The following is a 12329-nucleotide window of genomic DNA, read 5'->3' on the forward strand; positions in this document are numbered from 1 at the left end:
GGTCTCCAGGATCGCGCCCTAGGCCAAAGGCAGGCGCTAAACCGCTGCGCCACCCAGGGATCCCGGATAGCTCTATTTTTATTTAACTTTTTGAGGAAGACTTTGTATAATAATCAGGGGTAAGAAAAGTAACATTTTGGGACTATTAAATCTCTTATAATCTTCACCCCATGAGAAAATGTAGGTTAGTAAATGGCGGAACTGAGATTTGAATCTGTATTTGAATGATCTCCAAAACCTGTGTTCTTTTTGTAATGGTGTTCATTTGGTAATGGTGAATATTACAATTATTTTTACGAAATGTGATACTTGTAATCCTGAAAACTATCAATTTTTTTTCTAGACTGTCCCGAAACTAAACTTAAGAAAGCAAATGGCTGCTTTTCTGCGACCCAAGAGTAAGCTATTTGAAGATTTGTGTTTTTCACGGAGTTTTGTCCATTTTTGTGTTATTTAGTAATTCAAAGTTACAGATATCTTCATGTACTCTTTACTTTGTTTTTCACTAAATAGAAGCAAAATGTGGTCTTGTGAGCCAAGAAGATAGACCTTTATTTGCTGACAACAATTTTGCAAGGGAAGATAAGACTGAAACTCTCTGTAAACCATCCGTCAATGTCTCTGACTATTCTCCTCTTGCTTTTGTATCACCCGAAACTCCTCAAACGTCTTCAGCAATGCTTGGTGTTACAAAGGTAAGTTGTTTTGAACTTTGTCCCCCATGTTTTTTCACATACTATCCTCTTGATATCCTTATAATGAAAAGAATCTTAGGGAGAAATGGAAGCCCTCAAGAATATAAGAGAAAACAGTGTAATAACAACAGAGAAGTAAGTACTGGGTTGAGATTTATTACGGTTGGTGGGAATAAACAAATCTTAGGTGTGCCATTATGGAGGGAAAGAATTAGAAAGCAACTGGATAGAATAGCTAGATGGATGTGAAGATGAGGGGAGGGGTTGTGGGGTAAGAATTCATTTAATAAGGATGAGATGAATGTAAAGATAAGAGAGTTTAGAGAGATTATTATTAAAAACACAGCAGTAGTGAGGCTAAGGTAGAACAGATGCTGTATATTATAAAATGCGGTAGAAATTATTTTAAATGCAAGTTAATAAAAGGCAATACAAAACATGCTCAGATTCTTCAGAATGACAGCTGGTTTTTATGAAGAACTGGGAGGAAATTTTACCCTTTTAAGTTTAATAAAGTATGATAGCCTATATTTAATTTAGCAAGAGTTGTGTTTATACATAGTACAAAGTGAAGTCTGTTTTAAGCCATAATCAGATTTATTATGAGTTTTGAACTTTGGCTGTTGTCTTTCTTGTGGTTTCTAATTAAACTTACTGTGTGGTATAATCTTGGTCGACTTTATATCTTTTGAGAATAGAGAGGACGTAAATAAACATTTTAGTTTTTTCATTAATTAAAACTGAATTTTTTTCTTAGGTAAGTGAGGTTCTTAATCTCTATCCATTAAATGAAAAAAATAAATTTTAAGCTGCAAGATTCTTAAAAAATATAAAAACTATTTTCTGGATTCTGATGCATCTTTTTTTAAATATAAGCTTAGAATAGAGACACATGTCAAATGAATAAACTCATGATTTATCATTTTTTTATAAGATGATTTATCATTATAGAATCGTAAGGAAGGAAAAGTTGCCCGTAGAGTATACAATATTATTTGTAGAAGGATGACCTTTACTTTCTCAAAGATCTCCAACAGTGGATACATTTTACGTTATCTCGGGAAACTTTAGTCTTCATAGTTGTTATATTTTGTATTTTGTATTTTTTAATTTTGTATTTTATTTGTAATTTTTTATTGGAATTCAGTTTGTTAACATATACCATAACACCCAGTGCTCATCCTGCCAAGTGACTCCCTCAGTGCCCATAACCCACTCACCCCAACCCCCTGCCCGCTTCCCCTTGCACTACACCTTGGTCATTTCCCAGGGTGAGGTGTCTCTCATGTTTTGTCACTCTCACTGATATTTTCACTCAATTTCTCTATTTCCCTTTATTCCCTTTCACTAATTTTTATATTCCCCAAATGAATGAGACCATGTAATGTTTGTCCTTTAAAGACTGACACATTTCACTCAGCATAATACCGTCCAGGTCCCTCCACCTCAAAGCAAATGGTGGGTATTTGTCGTTTCTAATGGCTGAGTAATATTCCATTGTATACATAGACCACATCTTCTTTATCCATTCATCTTTCGATGGACACCGAGGCTCCTTCCACAGTTAGTCTATTGTGAACATTGCTGCAAGAAACATCGGGGTGCGGGTGTCCTGGCATTTCACTGCATCTGTATCTTTGGGGTAATCCCCAGCAGTGCAATTGCTGGGTCGTAGGACAGATCTATTGTTAACTCTTTGAGGAACCTCCACACAGTTCTCCAGAGTGGCTGTGCCAGTTCCCACTCCCAGCAACAGTGCAAGAGGGTTCCCCTTTCTCCACATCCTCTCCAACATTTGTTGTTTCCTGCCTTGTTAATTTTGCCCATTCTCACTGGTGGGAGGTGGTATCCCATTGTGGTTTTGATTTGTACTTCCCTGGTGGCCAGTGATGCAGAGCATTTTCTCATGTGCTTGTTGGCCATGTCTATGTCTTCCTCTGTGAAATTTCTGTCCATGTCTTTTGCCCATAGCATGATTGGATTGTTGTTTCTTTGAGTTTACTAAGTTCTTTATAGATCTTGGATACTAGCCCTTTATCTGATAGGTCATTTGCAAATACCTTCTCCCATTCTGTAGGTTGCCTTTTAGTTATGTTGACTGTTTCTTTTGCTGTGCAGAAGCTTCTTACCTTGATGAAGTCCCAATAATTCACTTTTGCTTTGCTTTCTCTTCCCTTCAGGGATGTATCTTGCAAGAAGTTGCTGTGGCCAAGTTCAAAAAGGGTGTTGCCTGTGTTCTCCTCTAGGATTCTGATGGATTCCTGTCTCACATTCAGATCTTTCATCCATTTTGAGTTTTTCTTTGTGTATGGCATAAGAGAATGGTCCAGTTTCATTCTTCTGCATGTGGCTGTCCAATTTTCCCAGCACCATTTATTGAAGAGACTGTCTTTTTTCCAGTGGATAGTCTTTCCTGCTTTGCCGACTATTATTTGAGCATAGAGTTGAGGGCCCACTTCTGGATTCTCCATTCTGTTTCCATTGATCTATGTGTCTGTTTTTGTGCCAGTACCTCACTGTCTTGATGACCACAGCTTTGTAGTACAACCTGAAATCTGGCATTGTGATGCCCCCAGCTATGGTTTTCTTTTTTAATATTCCCCTAGCTATTTGGGGTCTTTTCTGATTCCACAGAGATCTTAAGATGATTTGTTCCAACTTTCTGAAGAAAGTCCATAGTATGTTGATAGGGATTGCATTAAGTGTGTAAATTGCCCTGGGTACCATTGACATTTTCCCAATATTCATTCTGCCAATCCATGAGCATGGTATATGTTTCCATCTCTTTGTGTCTTCCTCAATTTCCTTCAGAAGTGTTCTGTAGTTTTGAGGGTAGAAACCCTTTACCTCTTTGGTTATGTATATTCCTTGTTACCTTATGCTTTTGGGTGCAATTGTAATTGGGATTGACTCCTTCATTTCTCTTTCTTCAGTCTCATTGTTAGTGTATAGAAATGCCACTGTTTTCTGGGCATTGATTTTGTATCCTGCCACACTGCCAAATGGCTGTGAGTTCTAGCAGTCTTGGGGTGGAGTCTCTTGGGTTTTCTAGCTGCATTATGATGTCATCTGCAAAGAGGGAGAGTTTGACTTCCTCTTTGCCACTTTGAATGCCTTTTATTTCTTTTTGTTGCCTGATTGCCGAGGCTAGGACTTCTGGTACTATGTTGAATAGCAATGGTGAGAGTGGACATCCCTGTCTTGTTCCTGATCTTAGGGGATAGGCTACCAGTGTTTCCCCATTGAGAACGATATTTTCGTAGATGGCTTTTAAGATGCTGAGGAATGTTCCCTCTATCCCTACACTCTGAAGAGTTTTGATCAGGAATGGATGTTGTATTTTGTCAAATGCTTTCTCTGCATCTATTGGGAGGATCATGTGGTTCTTGGTTCTTTCTCTTGCTGATATGATGAATCACATTGATTGCTTTACAAGTGTTGAAGCAGCCTTGCATCCCGGGGATAAATCCCACTGGGTCATGGTGAATCATCTTCTTAATGTATTGTCGGATCCTGTTGGCTAGTATCTTGTTGAGAATTTTTGCGTCCGTGTTCATCAGGGTATTGGTCTATAATTCTCCTTTTTGGTGGGGTCTGTGTCTGGTTTTGCAATTAAGGTGATGCTGGCCTCATAGAACGACTTTGGAAGTACTCCATCCCTTTCTATCTTTCATAACAGCTTTAGTGGAATAGGTATGGTTTGTTCTTTAAACGTTTGATAGAATTCCCCTGGGAAGCCATCTGGCCCCGGACTTTTGTGTCTTGGTAGGTTTTTGATGACTGCTTCAGTTTCGTCCCTGGTTATTGGCCTGTTCAGGTTTTCTATGTCTTCCTGTTGCAGTTTTGTAGTTTGTGGTTTTCCAGGAATGCACCCATTTCTTCTCGATTGCCTAATTTATTGGCGTAAAGCTGCTCATACTAAGTTTTCAAAATCGTTTGTATTTCCTTGGTGTTGGTGGTGATCCCTCCCTCTCGTTCATGATTTTATTAATTTGGGTCTTCTCTCTCTTCTTTTTAATAAGTTTGGCTAATAGTTTATCTGTCTTATTAATTCTTTCAAAGAACCAACTCCTGGTTTTTGTTGATCTGTTCCACAGTTCTTCTGGTCTCTATCTCATTGAGTTCTGCTCGAATCTTTATTAATTGTCTTCTGCTGGTTGAAGGTTTCCGTTGCTGTTCCTTCTCCAGCTCCTTTAGGTGCAAGGTTAGCTTTTGCATTGAGTTCTTTCCAGTTTGGGGACGGATGCTGGTCTTGCGATGTATTTCCCCCTCAGGACTGCTTTTGCTGTTCCCAAAGATTTTGAACGGTTGTATCTTCATTCTCATTAGTTTCCAGGAATCTTTTTAATTCTTCTCTAATTTTCTGGTTGACCCTTTAATCGTTTAGCAGGATGGTGTTAACCTCCACGTGTTTGAAATCCTTCCATATTTCTTCTTGTGGTTTAGTTCTAGTTTCAAAGCATTATGGTCTGAAAATATGTAGGGGACAATCCCAATCTTTTGGTATCGTTTAAGACCTGATTTGTGACCCAGTATGTGGCCTATTCTGGAGAAAGTTCCATGTGCACTTGAGAAGAATGTGTATTCAGTTGCGTCTGGTTGTAAATTTCTGTAAATATCTGTGAAATCCATCTGGTCCAGTGTATCATTTAAAGCGCTTGTTTCTTTGGAGATGTTGTACTTAGGAGACCTATCGAGTGTCGAAAGCACTAGATTGAAGTCACCAAGTATATGTGTATTATTATCTAAGTATGTCCTAACATTGGTTATTAATTGTTATACTTGGCAGTTCCTGCATTTGGGGCATACATATTCATGATTGTTAGGTCGTCTTTTTGGAGAGATCCTTTAGTATGATAGAGTGTCCCTCTTCATCTCCTACTACCTTCTTGGGATAAAGTTTAACAGACTCCTTTTTTTCTTTTAGGATTTATTTATTTACTTACTTACTTATTTATTTACTTATTTATTTGAGTGTGTGAGCAGGGTGAAGGGGGTAGAGGGAGAGAGAAAGGGAGAGAAGCAAACTCCCCAGTGAGGGTGGAGCCTGAAGCGGAGCTCAATCCCATGATCAGGAGATCATGAACTGAACTGCAATCAAGAGATGGAGGCCCAACTAACTGTGCCACTCAGGCATCTCCTCTACATTAAAAAAAAAAAAAAATTTTTTTTTTTTTTTTTTTTTTTTAGATTTTATTTGACACCAAGAGAGAGAACACAAATGGGAGCAGGTGTGGAAGGGAAAGGGAGAAGCACACTCCTGGCGGAGCACGAAGCCTGATGCACGGGTCTTGATCCTAGATCCCGGGGATCATGACCTGAGCCAAAGGCAGATGTTTAACTGACTGAGCCACCCAGGTGTCCACGTGTGTGTGTGTGTGTGTGTGTGTGTGTGTGTATACACATATATGTGTTTGTTTAATCATCATTCTCAGGTGTTTTTGTTGAATCAAACCTTTACATTTTGTTTAATAAAGGATGATATATTTTGACACATACGACTTTTATCATGTAGGTAGCATAGATTTTCAGCAAACCTTCAGTATTTGACTCTAAGGGAGAAAACTGATGTTTGAGGTGAAAAATAAAATCTAGAGATATCCTCCTTTAAAATAAAAATTAGCTAAGCGCCTCATCCCCAATTAAGGTATTAAATTACTGTGCCAAAGTCACACTTTTAGCATAGCTGATTAATAAACTTGTTGGGTCATTTATTTGATTCAGCATCAAGGAATTGTATCATCTCTTTGATGCTAGGTAATGCCACTTTAGGAACTTTGGACAAATCATGTAATCTTTTTTGGTTTTATTCCCATTATCAATAGAAAATGGGATTAAAGTTGATAATTATTTTTATACCCTCTAGCTATAAAATTTTATGGTTATGGAATGTGAAATTTGGGGAGCATTACTCATTTCCCAAAATTCGACACTAATATCAGTTTTGCTCCTTTTATGTTGTGGTGAACTTTGGTTCACATATTTTAATGAACACTGTGACTTTTTTGATAGCTCTGGGATCCAAATGAAAAAAGAATTATAAAAGGCAGTTGGGGAAAGAATAGCTCAGTGCAGAAATGGAAAGCTTCCTCTTTGTTCCTGGAGCATCACAATGTCACATCCTTTGAATCTGTCGGTGTAAGCAAAATCCAGATGGTAAAGACGGAAGAGGACAGATTTTTGTGTCTTTTTATTTCTTTGTATCTGCTGGTCAGATGGGGTGAAGTTGGGAATGTTAGGTAACAAAGTGTAGATATGAACACAAAATTAAGAAAGCCCTTTTTGGAATTCTGGAAAATTATGTTGTTCTATTCCAACAGAAATGAAGCAGAATTTCCAAAAATTACAATTACACGTAATGATAAAGTTCAGTGCAAGATAGTTTTATTGATTAAAATTACATTAAAGAGTCAAATGATACAATTAATGAAAAAAGTTCTTTTTAATGAATGAAGTTGTAACTATCAAATTTCCATTCAAGACTGGAAAAGAAAGGAAGCAGCACACGAGTAATAAAATGGAAGGAGCAGAAAACATATATGATGCTGCTGCTGCTGCTGCTGCTGCTCCTGCTCTTGGTACTGCTCTTGCTGTTGCTGCTGCTGCTGCTGCTGCTGCTCCTGCTGCTGGACTAATTCAACAAAGAAAGACTGGAAAAACTGATAACCACCTGTTTCCTACCACGCAGAATGAAGATTCTGATAGGTAAGCCTATAGCAATATTTAAACAGTAGATAATTATTATTTTTCTATAAAACAAATTCTGTTTGGAGCTAATGTTCATGTTTAACACATTTTATATTTTTAGTAGAGATATTCCACCCAGGGTGCTAAACAGAAAGAGGCAAAGACCAGTAAGGTATCAAATTGTTTTGCAGGCATAGTGATAAATATTTAACTAAAAAAAAAAATAACCTAGGTTAGCAAATGTAAGGAAAAAGTCATTCTCATACACTGTTGTTAGGTGAAAATTGTCAGATCCGTTGCACCTGAGTGGCTAAGTGGTTGAACGTCTGCCTTTGGCTCAGGTTGTGATCTCGGGGTCGTGGGATCGAGTCCTGCATCAGGCTTCCCATGAGGAGCCTGCTTCTCCATCTGCCCATGTCTCTGCCTCACTCTGTGTCTCTCCTGAATAAATAAATAAAAATCTTTAAAAGCGAGAGAGAGGAAGAAAATTGACAAATCCTTTCTGAAGAGTGATGTAGCAGTGCATTTCAAATTTCATATATGCTGTCCCTATATCCCAACGGCTTCATTGCCAGGAGTAGATCCTATAGGAAAACATGACTTGTGTCAACACTTAGACACACATATTCTAAGAACATTTATTATATATTATTATATTTATAAAATATGACAGATATATTAAGAATACTTACATAAACATGTTACATATATATGTTAAGATGATCTATCAAAAACTTGGAGGGAGTCTAACTCTCCATCCATAAGGAAGTAAGTTTTCACACCTATAAAATAATGCAGCATGTAACTATCTGAGAAAATGAATTTAGGTCTGCAGGGTTTTGATTGTTTAACAAATTTAAAATTTTTAATTTTTATTTTTATTTATTCATGAGAGACAGAGAGAGAGAGAGAGAGAGAGAGAGAGGCAGGCAGAGACACAGGCAGAGGGAGAAGCAGGCTCCATGCAGGGAGCCTGATGTGGGACTCGATCCTTGGACTCCAGGATCACACCCTGGACTGGAGGCAGGCGCTAAACTGCTGAGCCACCCAGGGATCCCCCAAAGTATATTTAAAGTGTTTGGTTTGATGTCTTACAATAACTTTAGAATACTTTTAATATCTGCTGAGTTGCAAAGGGAAGTTACCTGCTACACTGGCACTCTACCTTATTACCAACAAAACTGCTAATTATTAGGTTTTTGGTTTTGGTTCCCAATGCACGAGTGCTCAAATGTTGGACTCTCAAATTGATCTGAATATTATTACGAAGAGATTTCACGTGGCAACTTGTCCCATATTCTGTATAAACATTTGATCCCTATGCTATAAACCAAGAGGTTGTTAATGCAGTGAATCTTCTTTTTCAGGCACTTTGCATACAGGCTATTATTTTTCCTTTAAAAATGTTTTTAAGATTATTTATTTGAGAGAGAGAGTGTGTGAGTGCAGGGAGCGGCAGAGGCAGAGGGAGAAGCGGGGAGCCTGAAGTGGGGCTGATCCCGGGACTCCAGGGTTATGATCTGAGCCGAAGGCAGACGCTTTACCGACTGAGCCAACCAGGCGCCCCTTATTCTTCCATTTTAAAGAGCATATATTTCAACATGCACCACATCAAATTTTTCAATAGTGACTTCATATTATATAATCTTCGAAAATTCACTTTCCATTAATTCTAAACACAGTGGATCTATTAAAACATAAGTCAGATTATGTCCTCCTCTGCTCAAAACCTAATGGCCTCCCATTCACTCAAGTTCTTTCTAATAGCTACAAGGCCTTATGTGACTTGTTCATCTCGGGTCCCTCCCTATCCTTTCCTCCCTCTGTCTCTCTGATTTGAACTACTTTCTATCCCTTTCCTTCTGTTCAGCCACACTTGAATTTCTCACTATTCTTACCCCCCACCCTCATTATAAACACTTCAGGCATACCTCTGTACTTGTTATAAACTCTCTGTGGAGTGCTTTTCTCTCAGGTATCCTCATGGCTTACTCCTTGCTCCCTCTTTTTCTCCCTGGTTTTTGCTTCAAGGTCACTTTCTCAGCAAGGCCCTTCTTGGTTTATCCTGACTAGTATTTCGACCACCCCTTTTGCTACAACACATTGAAATTTGATTTCTCTGCTTTAGTTTTTCTCCTCTCATACTGTGTAGTTTATTGTTACTATGTTTACTATCCTCGTGAGTAGGGTTTTTTCTGTTTATGGCCGTGTCCTCAGTGCTTAGAGAACATTCTAGCATATATAGTGCTATTCAATAAATGTTTGTTGAGTGAATGGAGTTTAACTAAACCGTGTGTATTGTTTTTAACATAATACCAATTCTCACTTAAACAGAAAGAACGGTTGGCATGGGTCCATTCTGACAATTTAACCTGTCCGTTATCTGCATTTTGTGGATTATTTGGGCCTAATCTTGTGGTTACTTGCTACTTATTCTTTTACTGGTATTTATGTTAGTTTTAATTATAGTAGAATGGAACAAAGGAAGAGCAAACTTCATTTATGTTTCATTAAGGAAAATGAAATATGGTGGTAAATTATTATAGGACTTTAAACATTTTTGCCAGAGGATATGAGCCCTCAATATCTGAAATATAAAGGTGAAGTCGGAATTTACTGCTGACTAATAAGAGGGAGCTATGCTGGCCACTTACAGTCTTTTCTGACAGAGTAGTCTTCGCTTTCTATATACAGTTTCAGGAAAAGTGGAGTTTAAGACTTGGGAGACTTTCAGAGAATTAAGTGGTTTGTCATCATCTGAAGCCACCATGGTAATTTGGGTAAGACTGTTGTTGATTGGTTGGCATTCAAGGCATGCGTATTGGAGTGATTTTGTCCCACATTGGCTATACTTCATGAGGGAGAAGCTGACATTGGTTGGCTAGTGAGTGAGGACAGATGGCATTGATCATTACAAACATTTAAAACTGGTTCTGATGGGTTCTCGTTACCATGGCTGCATGTTAGCATTCCCCCGCCAACATAACTTTGAGGTGTCTTTAACCAGTTGTTTTCTATTTAAAAGTTGCTTCTATTAACTGTTTTCAAAATGAAAGCTATTTCGTATCCATAATTACAGATTTACTTCTGAAATTTGGGTCGAGAAGAATTGTTTAATAATTGCTTTCAGGAAGATCCATCTTTTTTGGATGTTTAATTTAACTAGAAGAGTTATCTGTATGGCAGTTTTAAAACAGTAATTGCTGGTTTTGTTTTTGTTTTCAGTGCCCTAAAGTTATTCAACCGATAATCTCCTATGGGAAAATTCAGTCTTTTTGTAAATTTACATAGCTATATGCTCATAATATTTTCTTGCATGCATTTAGTCCATGAAAAAATATATATAATTTTCTGTTGGTAAATCTAGCTTTTTGTATTAGGATTAGATACTAGGCTAAAAGTATGCACAAGTTACCAAAACATTTTCTTTTTCTTTGTCCCTTTAAAATTATTTTTAAAAATGTATTTATTTGAGAGAGAGAGAGAGAGAGAGAGAGAGAGAGAGAGAAAGAAAGAAAGAAAGAAAGAAAGAAAGAAAGAAAGAAAGAAAAAGAAAGAGCAAGTGGGGAGAGAGAGAAAGAGATGGAGAGAGGATCTCAAGCAGACCTGGGGGTGATTCCACAACCTTGAGATCATGACCTGAGCCAAAACCAAGTCAGACACTTAAACTGACTAAGCCCTTCCAGCTATTCATTAAACTTCTCATTTTGTTTATGTAGTGTATTCCTCATTTTATTGAATTAACTGTTTTTTAAAGATTTTATTCATTTATTTTAGCGAGAGAAAGTGTGTGAGCTAGGGGGGAATAGCAGAGGGAGAGGGACACTGTGCTGAGTGTAAGCCTGATGCAGGGCTCAATCTCATGACCCTGAGATCATAGCCTGAGATGAAATCAAGCGTCAGACACTTAATTGCCTGACCCACCCAGGCACCCCTGAATTGGCTTTTTGTGTTTTCTGGTAGCTCCTTGAATTTCCTTAAGACTGAGATTTTGAAATCTTTCTTGGATAAATTACAGATCTCCATGTGTCTGAGATTGATTACAGGAAGATTATTGTAATCCTTTGTTGGTGTCATATTTCCTTGATTTTGTCATATCCTTTTGCATTGCTGTCTTTGCCTTTGAAGTAGCAGTCACCTCCTCCAGTCTTTAATGACTACCGCTCCCATGTGTCCAAACCTGATTGTTTTGCTCTGGTGATGTGCTAGAACTTCTCTATAGGAAAGCTGGTTTTCCACGAAGACTCTCTACCCCCATGGGTGATTATCTAAGTGTTTTCCAGGGGCTCCCAGATGGTGGCTGTGAGGGTGAGGGTGGCGCCAATTTATGGGCTTTTGCCGGATCCACAGCTGGGTGTGTAGTGCGTATGCCTGTTACCCGATGCATGGGCAGATGAGACTTTTCCCCCGTGCCTTGGTGAATGGCACTTGATTCCACAGGTCCTACACAGGCAGTTTTGTCCCCACAAATGACATTGTATCATAATTGTATATGTGTATTTCCTTGCATATGGTTGCACTTCATAACTGTTCTATGAATTAATAAATGAATTCAGATGGGTAACAGATGTTTACAAAAAATTTTTTTTATTCCTTACCAGTAAAATTGTTAGAAAATATTGGCTTTCTAATGGATATTTTAACTGGATTTTTGTTTTAAGTAATGATCCTGGTTTGTCTATCATGGAAATAAAGAAAGATAAAAATGTAAAGTGGGCATCAAAAGCATCTGTGATTACACCAGGCTTTGAGGAGGCCGATTCCCTAACTGGTAGTCTACTACGAGTGAGTAATGACAACAGTCTAAGTAAAATGGATCAGGATGAAAGAAGGTAAAATCCCATAAATTCTTTATTTCCCTCTGAAGGAACGTTAACTATGATTATTATATAAGTAAAACACTGTAATATAGTGTCGTACAGGCTGAGGGAAGAAATACTCAAGTAT

General features: G+C 38.0%; 1 protein-coding gene across 10 annotated transcripts in view; it reads left to right on the forward strand.

Moving 5' to 3' along the window:
* Positions 1-179: 179 nt before the first annotated feature.
* LOC144309478 (ankyrin repeat domain-containing protein 26-like) overlaps positions 180-12329 on the forward strand; it is a 110102-nt gene continuing 97952 nt past the window's right edge. For 4 of the 10 annotated variants that reach the window (XM_077890559.1, XM_077890561.1, XM_077890562.1 and 1 more), the window contains exons 1-4: positions 243-398; positions 514-695; positions 7177-7400; positions 12044-12214. In XM_077890559.1, coding sequence (XP_077746685.1) covers positions 374-398; positions 514-695; positions 7177-7400; positions 12044-12214 — 602 coding nt within the window. In that variant the 5' untranslated portion in view covers positions 243-373. Of the gene's footprint in view, positions 399-513; positions 696-7176; positions 7401-12043; positions 12215-12329 lie in introns of all 10 variants that reach the window. The other 6 variants (XM_077890567.1, XM_077890564.1, XM_077890568.1 and 3 more) reach the window with 6 other exon arrangements.

The sequence above is a fragment of the Canis aureus genome, unplaced genomic scaffold (genome assembly GCF_053574225.1).
Source record: "Canis aureus isolate CA01 unplaced genomic scaffold, VMU_Caureus_v.1.0 NW_027326412.1_RagTag, whole genome shotgun sequence".
In the NCBI taxonomy this organism is placed as follows: Eukaryota; Metazoa; Chordata; class Mammalia; order Carnivora; family Canidae; genus Canis; species Canis aureus.